Source organism: Alligator sinensis, unplaced genomic scaffold (assembly GCF_000455745.1).
Source record: "Alligator sinensis unplaced genomic scaffold, ASM45574v1 scaffold365_1, whole genome shotgun sequence".
Taxonomy (NCBI): Eukaryota; Metazoa; Chordata; order Crocodylia; family Alligatoridae; genus Alligator; species Alligator sinensis.
Window position 1 is genome coordinate 43,795 of NW_005842356.1, and position 9,441 is coordinate 53,235.

General features: G+C 47.7%; 1 protein-coding gene across 1 annotated transcript in view; it reads left to right on the forward strand.

The window, feature by feature from the left end:
* PIK3C2G (phosphatidylinositol-4-phosphate 3-kinase catalytic subunit type 2 gamma) overlaps window positions 1-9,441 on the forward strand; it is a gene marked incomplete at its 5' end in the record, with an annotated part of 274,531 nt that overhangs the window by 38,651 nt on the left and 226,439 nt on the right. The window contains one exon of the mRNA XM_006029111.1: window positions 1,154-1,342. Within this exon, the coding sequence (XP_006029173.1) occupies window positions 1,154-1,342 (189 nt within the window). The remainder of the gene's footprint in view (window positions 1-1,153; window positions 1,343-9,441) is intronic.

Genomic DNA, 9,441 nt, shown 5'->3' on the forward strand with positions numbered 1-9,441 from the left:
GGGAAGTATCACTTCCTTGGATCTATTCGTCATGCATCTGCTGATGCATGATAAAGTGCCATTGGCTTTTCTGATGGCTTCGTCACACTGCCGACTCATGTTCATCTTGGAGTCCACTAGGACTCCAAGATCCCTTTCCACTTCCGTGCCACGCAGCAGGTCATTTCCTAGGCAGTAGGTATGCCTCCCTAGGTGCAGCACTTTGCATTTCTCCTTGTTGAACTGCATTCTGTTGTTTTCTGCCCACTTGTCCAACCTGTCCAGGTCTGCTTGCAGCTGTTCCCTGCCCTCCGGCGCGTCCACTTCTCCCCATAGCTTTGTGTCATCCGCAAACTTGGACAGAGTACACTTCACTCCCTCGTCCAAGTCGCTGATGAAGACATTAAAGAGTATCAGTCCAAGGACCGAGCCCTGCGGGACCCCACTGCCCACACCCTTCCAGGTCGAAACCGACCCATCCACCACGACTCTCTGCCTCATACCTGGAGTATTGTATGTGGTTGTTCCACAGGTATGGCCTGTGGAAAATATTTGAAAGGGAGCTGCTTGGCAGCCCACAGTAATCACTGTGACTTTAAGGACAATCAGTCTCTCCTTGCACATGCAGGTATCAGGCTACACTGGGAACACATTATTTTAAAAGCTTCTATCATAGATTTACATGCATGCTATCACCTGAGTTAATCAATAACAAGGATTGTTAGAGTGAGAGTTGACTAGCTATTTACACATTACAACAGTTAGAGATGGTTAGAGCAACTGGATATGCTAGTCATTTATTTAGCCAAAATTGCACACACTTAAGAGAATGTGGAAAAAGAAAAAATGAGAGAGAGATTGAAAAATAAAATAACTGTATTTGCATCTCTCTTTGGCATTTCATTTGTATATTACGCAAGGCTGGCGCATCCAGTGTGTGTGTGTGTGTGTGTGTGTGTGTGTGTGTGTGTGTATATATATATATATATATATATATATATCTCCTTTATAAGAGCTGGTGTGCAGAAAATGATATCCCACCCCAAGGAGAACAGGTATTTAGCTAGAAAGCCATGAACTAGATGAGTTGCTCCCCCTATACAATGAAGTTTGCTTCAACACAAAGCTTCAGGTGGTTTTAATTTCAAACTGAATTTCTAATCTTCTTTTCCAGACTCTCAGAGCAAAAGAGAAGATTCTTATGGTTTTATCGTTCCTATTGCAATAATGAAAATTGCTCCCTTCCTTTGGTCTTGGGCAGTGCACCCAGCTGGGATCGAAAGGCCATCTCGGAAATGTATGCAGTGTTAAAGAATTGGAGATTTTCTAACCCTTTGGAGGCACTCGGGCTTCTGACTTTCAGGTAAGTGAAAATTAAGGAAGTCAGAGAATAATAATAAATAGAAGGAAAGCCTGCTGATTAATTCAGCAGTTCGATGTGTGCAGCATAATACCAAGATTTGGTTCATTGACTGTCTGCTTTCAGCTATGCTTCTGTGTCAAAGTAAAGACGTAATTGGAACTCTTCTGCTGACCTTGAGCTGAATATGCCAGCCCTGCCTTCTTGGCTGAGAAGGTTAACTGTTTTTCAGGATAATGAAAAGTGTATTTCATTCTATATAACAGATTCAGTCCATTTCTAGGAACAGGTGATTAGTCAAATACTTAACACTTATATAGCATATCTTCAAATTGCTGTGCAGAAACAAAATAACAGACATGAGACTGAACTATGCTCCCAGGTCAAGTTACCATATAAAACTACATCTGGACCTAACCTCTGTCACTGGCCCTTTCTTCTAAAACAGAATGAGCCAAAACTTTGGTTTCAAACACCTCAGATTTTAGAGAAATTCAGATCCTAATATTGCAAGTTCATTTCATTCAATGGGATGTGGGTTCCTTTATGCCTATTAAAATTTTCCCTATTACTTGGGATATATTTTACCTGTGATCTCATCTTCAGAAAAAATAACTTGTGGCAGAAGTGCATTTCCCCTGATATCTTAGGGCTGGGGATAGAAGCAGAAATGGGTTCATCGGAATCTACATGTGAAAATGCCAAATCACTGAATAAAACAGTTGTGCAAATGATGTCCTGGTAAGCCTTCGCTTGCCTAGGCATAGAGTTTTTTCTGTTTAAATCTGCCAATCCTGCTTTGCAAACCAATTGATATATACCACACATCTGAGTAAAAAAGGGAATGTTTTTTCAAGAGGCCAACTAATCCCTTTGTCCAGTGAGAACCTTGAGCGATAACTGCCCAGTTCTGTGATGGGAGCCCTTGCTGCTACTCATCAGGCAGAGGCACAAGGTTCCAGGTCCTCCTACCCCTCTTGCGTAGGGTCAGGACCCTTATCCTGCAAGGCCCCTGTTGTCTCCCCTTCCAAGGGTTCACTCCCCTGCTGAAGACCCTCTCCCCTACAACTCACAACTCCTATCATCACTGGGGTGGCCTTTCACTGCTTGGGCTCTCTCTCTCGCTGTGCAGCAGTCCACTGCAGCCGCCTCCTTCTGCCCAGATAGGTTGGAGGCCCTGGCCACCTCGTGCTGCACCAGGGCTCAATCAGCTCTTGGACCCTGTGGCCTGACGTGGCCTGCATCAGTTACCTGGCCATGTGCCAGGGAATGGGGCTCGAGCCACCCAAAGCGGCTTCCAGAGCCCTGATCTGCTTCTGGATCTTCCACACAGTGACTTCTGCACTGTGCCCTTTGGCCGCTTGCCAAGGGTTATGGACCCGAGCTGCCCCGAGCAGCTCCCAGGGTCTGAGCTCCGTGCAGTGATCTCTGCACCATGCCCCGGCTGCCTGCCAGAGGTTGAAGACCCAAGCTGCCTCAAGCAGCTCCCAGGGTCTGAGCTGCATGCAGCGATCTCTGCACCGTGCCCCAGCTGCCTGCCAGAGGTTGAAGACCCAAGCTGCCTCAAACAGCTCCCAGGGTCTGAGCTCCATGCAGTGATCTCTGCATTGCACCCTGGCTGCCTGCCAGGGAATGCAGACCTGGACTGCCTCAAGCAGCCTCTAGGTCTATGTCCTGTGCGCTGACCACACCAATGTGGCTGTGACATCAGTCCCGGTGAGGGGAGTCTTCAGGGATATTCTGGGTGCTGCTTCACCCACTGGGCAGCTTTTCCCCAGCTCTTGGCCCCTTCTTCCTTCTCCATTCCCCCAACGGGTCTGCTGCATGCTGAGCATGCAGTTTCTTTTACTCACTTTGGAGGTTCTGCCCCCGAAGCCTTGCCAGACCTGCAGAATGCAGGCTTCAATCAAGTCCAGGAGGCTCCTTGCCCCTCCCCACCCTGTGTAGGGGGCAGGGTGGGGCCAGCCTCACCCAACCCTTACCTGATTGGTGGGCAGTAGGGCTGTGCGAAGTTTTGGTCACTGATTCAATTCAGCAGAGATTTGGCCCAATTCAGCAACCAAATCTCTGAGTCTGAATCAAATCAGAAGCCTCCAATTTGATTCAGAGAGATTTGATGATTCAGACTTAGATACAGCATTATTTGTTTTTTCAACATAGCTTAGGTACCAGGTGGCACATGAACACTGAGAAGGTGGGACAGATGGAGCATCCCACAGGAGCGTGGGGGGGGGTCCCAAGCATGCTTGGTGGCCGACCCAAAAGTGGACCAGAAGGACTTCTGGTCCACTTCCAGGTCCACCACAGAGTGCGCAGGGGACCCCCCCCCCCCAGTCCCTGGCTTGGCAACTGGTGCCTCCTGGGTCGGGGGGGGACCCAGGGTACCCCCACAGCTAATTGCCAAGCAGGAAGGGCACGGGGGTTCTGCCACAGAGCACGCAGGGGGCTCCCCCTGCGCTCCGGCGGGACACTGCATCCGCCCCACCATCTCAGTGTTTACAAGCCACATCTGGTACCTTGATGTATGTAGAAAAAGCATATAAAGCTGTGTCTATGGCCGAATCGCTGATTCTCTGAATCAGAATTGAATCTGCAGATTCAGATTTGGCCAAATTGAAGTTGGGACAGTGATCCAAATCAACTAATCAAATCACTGCCCCCTGAATTGGGCCAAATCTGAATCGAATACGGCCAGCTTTGTGCACCCCTAATAGATGGGCTCCACCAATCAAAACGAAGATTCCTGAAGCCCGTTCGAGCTGGGCTAAGTTGGTAAGTCTGCCACACTATAAGATAAAGCTACGATATACCATGTTTGGATTTTCTAATTTAAGGGTTTCTTTATAAAGTCTTCTTTCAGGCTTTGTGCTCTGATTTATCTGATCTGGTTTGGCTGGATACGTTACTTACTTTTCTTTGCTGATCAAGCTAGTTGTCACATCTGCAAAGGTTCACTTTGTGGCCACTCAGGCAGGCTTTTGGGGCCTTCTGCTTTACCCACACTTTTTAGCTTGGCATAGGTCCCTTGAAAGTGATCAAGGTTGGCAACAAGTAATTATACATCTCCACCTTGCCATGTTCGTTCAACAAAAACATATTATCATTTCATAGGATTCTAACTAGATGTATGTAAGTCAATTCTTCTTATCAAAAGATAAAAATTAATTTGTTACAGCTGTTACCTCTATTATTGCAAAAAGCCATTATGTGCACCTGGCCTCGCCCAATACTAGTGGCTTTGACCAACAGACTTTATCTACTTTCCCATGCCACTGCTTGCAGCAACATGGGAGCTTAAGCACATACTGTCTTAATTTAGTCTGCATTTGTCATTGTGGTGTTTCAGTTATTGACCATGTCTGAGGCCACTGCCACATGTGGGCAGCTCAGTTGGCTGATGCGGAAAAGTAGAAGTCTGTCTTTATTTTTTCTCCCTTTAATTGTTCTATCCTTCAACTATCCCAACCACTTTTTTATGGCTATTTAAGTGCAACTAGGATTTCATAGATTTCATAGACATTAGGGCTGGAAGGGACCTCGAAAGATCATCGAGTCCAGCCCCCTGCCCAAAGGGCAGGAAGTCAGCTGGGGTCATAGGATCCCAGCAAGATAAGCATCCAGTTTCATCTTGAAGGTGTTCAATGAAGGCGCTTGAACCACCTCTGGTGGCAGGCTGTTCCAGACCTTGGGGGCTTGGACAGTAAAGAAATTCTTCCTTATGTCCAGCCTGAAACGATCTTGAAGTAGTTTGTGACCATTCGACCTCGTCATCCCTTGGGGCGCTCTGGTGAACAAATGTTCCCCCAGATACTGGTGGTCACCCCTGATAAACTTGTAGGTGGCCATCAGATCACCCCTGAGCCTGCGCTTTTTCAGGCTAAAGAGCCCCAGGGCTCTCAGCCTGGCATCGTAGGGTCTGCTTCCCTGACCTCTGATCATGCATGTGGCTCTTCTCTGGACTCTCTCAAGCTTCTCCACATCCTTTTTGAATTGTGGAGCCCAAAACTGGACACAGTACTCCAGCTGCGGCCTCACTAAGGCCGAGTACAGGGGGAGAATGACGTCCCGGGATTTGCTTGAGAAGCATCTATGGATGCAAGCCAGCGTTTTGGTCGCTTTACTAGCCGCCGCATCGCATTTCAGGCTCATGTTCATCTTGTGGTCAATGATGACCCCCAAGTCTCTTTCTTCCATAGTGCTAGCCAACATAGCACTGCCGAGCCTATAAGGATGCTGTGGGGTTTTTTTCCCAAGGTGGAGAACCTTGCATTTATTGGCGTTGAACACCATCAGATTCACGTCCGCCCACTTGCTGAGCCTGTCCACATTCTGAATCTGACCTTAGAAATGTGAGGGCTACATTTATCTCAATATTAATTTTTAAAGGTATGTTTCAAAGACATCTATCCCCTGTGAATGAGCTAACAGGGAGTAGGCTTCCAACTGGCTAGAATGGATATATTTTTAAACCATTAAATAATTTTCATCACTTGTGTGCTTGTGTTGCTAATTTAGCTTTGCATTGTCACTATTGACCTTCAATTAGTTTAGACTATATGGGCTTTGGCTAAGCTGTTTAGGAAGGCTTGTTCAGCTTGGGTCTGAATTATGTTTGGCTCTCACAGCTTTTACTCCTCTGTTCCTGATTTCTGTGAGCAACAAAATGTTGCCCTAATTTTTCATTTCAAGAGTTAAAGTTTCAACAGGATGCTGTGCTTAAAGAAAGTTTGACAAAGAACTAAAGCAAAGGTGGGCAAAGTACAGCCCACAAGCCAGATTTGGCCCACCAAGTAATTCCATCTGGCCTGCGGTGGGTTCCTCAGTCCCACCCAGCCAAGGCGTAGGGGGCAACCTGGGCCGTGGTGCATGTGGCTAGTCCTGCCATCCCTGGATGCAAAGGGGATGCCTGGCATGAAGTACAGCCATCCCTATCCCTGTGTGTAGCTCTCAGGCGCACCAGGACCTGGGTAGCACAGTGGTGAGGCAGGGCAAGGGCAGTACGGAGCGTGAATTCAGCTTCCTAGAAGCCCCCACAGCAGTAACTCCTTCCAGCCACTGCTAGTCTTTGCTGCCACCACCACCAGACCCAGTTTTGTTGCCCAGGCACCCTAGTCCATCTGACCCCTGTGGACAGGGTCCACTCAGTTAGATGAGAAGGGGCTGTGGGTCAGCCGTGGGAGGGAGGAACTGGGGCCAGGGCCAGGATTATGGGGCAGTGACAATGTGGGGTTTGGGCCCAAGGCAGAGCCACAATCCACTCCCCATACTTCCCTACGATGGGCTGCACATCCTTGCATGGACTGGCCATTGCCCATAGAACCAGTGCCTATCGTAGAAATGTGGTGAGTGGATCATGGCTTGGACCTGCACTGTCACTACCCCATGATCCTGGCCCTGGCCCTAGTCCTGGCCCCACCCATGCCACTCCCCATCCATCTCTGGCCCCTTCCCATCTGCCCAGCCAGGTGCACCTTGCCCACAGGGGTTCCAGGTCAACCTCCATAGAGACCTTGCCTCCTTCTCCATGGGGCACCATGGACCATGAGTGTGGGGTGGACAGTCCTGGGGCCAGATAGCATAAATTGGCATCTCCCTGCCCTCCTCCCCCCCTCCCCCGCATGCCAGGCAATGTAAACAGCTGTGACTGGGGACTGAGGATGGGTCAGCAAACCTCCTCACCCAGCCCTTAACAGCTCTTCAAAGCTCCTTAAGTGGCCCTGCAGCCCAAATAATTTCCCACCCCTGATCTAAAGGAAATTCTTTTTTCTTAGCCTGAGTGCAACTGTGTAATCCACTAAGAAATGCTTTCCATTTAATTAAATGAGGATCAAGGGTGCCTATACACACAAAGCTCTGTAATTACAGTGCATCAGAGCAGACTTGATTAATCAAGTCTTCTGGCACTCCAGCAGATTCCAGCATCACATGTATCAGTGTACCCATACTGAAATATGGTGGGCGGGGATACTTTAACTAAAGCTTATCAAATGTCCTTTAGTTAAAGCACCCCTGCCAACATTTCTCAGCATGGGGACACTGATAGAAATGACACTCGGGGCACTTTAATTAAAGTGGCTCTCGGAGCTGCTCTAATTAAAGCACTTCTCCCCCCTTCCCCCCCCCACCCACCTCCTGGAACACATCTATAAATGCCCCCTATGTCTTTGGGGCATGATAATGGGGAGTTGTGTTCCTAGGCTGTTCATGTTTAGTCCAATGTGATGGTAATCAAGGGTCATAACAACTGGTCATATAGTGGCTTAGGTAAGTTCAGTAAATTGGCTGGTTGTCTGGACAAGAAATTGCCACTGTACTTGACACTGGTAAAAAATGTTTGCTATCAGTTTAATAAAGGACACCACTGGCAAAGATTTTTAGAAGTGATCCGTGATCTTTCGGTGCATCAGTTGTGAGCTGCTCAATTTGAGATATCTTGAAGGGACCTTGTGTTCAAAGTCTGGTACACACCACTTTGTGAAACTCAGTCAAGGCACAGAAAAAAATTGCTAGTGGCTTTTGAAAGCTTTGCACTGAGGAGACTGAACTGCCTTTAGGGTGTAGCCTTCTAAAAATGAGGCATCTTGCTTTACTATTAACCTCACTTTCATAAAAGGAAAGGGAGAGAAAAGAAGTCACAGGAGACAACATGTCATTGCCTTGGTCCCAAGCAGGGATGCCTAAAATCAGCCCTGAAGTCTCATGCAATTTAGTAGGAGTTTCAGGAGCTTTTCTCTTCTCAAGATTAAGCCCTGTTACCCAGAGCACAAGTTAGAGCTGTCTTTGCAGTTTGGTGTAACTTAAACTTGCTGCTCACAAGCTATTTAAGAGTACATTTTAATAGATACACCATGTTCTTCTGGCATATCTCTGCCTATGCTGTTTCTCTTCCACTTTGCAAGCATATCTCCAGGCTGCCTAAAGATAACCTACTAATTTATGAGAAGGAGAACTTTCAATTGAAAATATCTTCATACTACATTTCACAGATAAATGTGGTAGCAATCTTGCATCCAATATATGCATCAAGTGTTGACTCTAAAACCCCCTGGAGCAAATTCTTAAAAACCAATTAAAAAAACAATGAAGGTCTCTTTTAATGAAGAAAGACAGGGGGCAAGGGAAGTGTGGGGGGGTAAAGTGCAAAATAAGATTTTACACTCTTAGCTTTACCTCTAATTTCAGGGAAGGGTGATTACAAACCACTGCCTGAAAATATGAATTTTCTCAAGGTAAATGTTAGACAGCTGGTCCTTCCTACCCTGTACCGCTCACTGCTGCCATATGGATTTTCACCTCCACTTTTATTCTTGACTTCTTTTTCTTAACTTTCTTGCAAGAAAAACCAAGATGTTAGTTGAACCCTAACTTCTCCACCTGCTACGGTAACCAGAAAACTGGCATTGACACATTTATTTACTCAAGGAGTTTTTCAGGTAATGGAGAAATGCCAAATACAGAGTTACAAATACCATCATTTTATATTGTAAGAACACTTACATACTATACATTAGGCCTGTGTGAAGCGGCTAGTATTCGCTTCGGATTTGGCCGATTTGGGGGACAGTGATTCAATTCAGTGATTTGAATCACTGTCCTAATTTGATTCAGCTGAATGTCCAAATCAGCCAGGCCAGGCCCATCCCCTGCCCACTCTCCCAGCCCAGCAATGGCTTCCCCACCTGCCCCAGCTCCCAGCACTTTAAAAAAAAAAAAAAGCCCCAGTTCAGCAGATGCTGCCAGGCCGGGGGTGATCCCTGCTGCCCCCCACTGCCCCACACTGCACGGGGGGCTCTGCACAAGCCTCCCAACACCCCTCTCTCCCAGCCCCCACACGGGTGCCCCACATGGGCCAGCTCCAGCCCTTTTAAGAAAAAAAAACCCCAAAAAACCCTGGGACTCACCGCTCCTGCCAGGCGAGGGAGTGATCCCTGTTGCCCCCCACTGCCCACGCTACATGGGGGGCTCTGCACAAGCCCCTGTTGCTCCCAAAGCTGCTGCAGGTGTGGTTAATCCCGGGGCTTTTTTTGGCTTTTTTTTTTTTTCTTAAAGGGCCAGAGCTGGCCTGGGTGGGGCACCCATGGGGGAGCAGGGGGGGTGGGGGG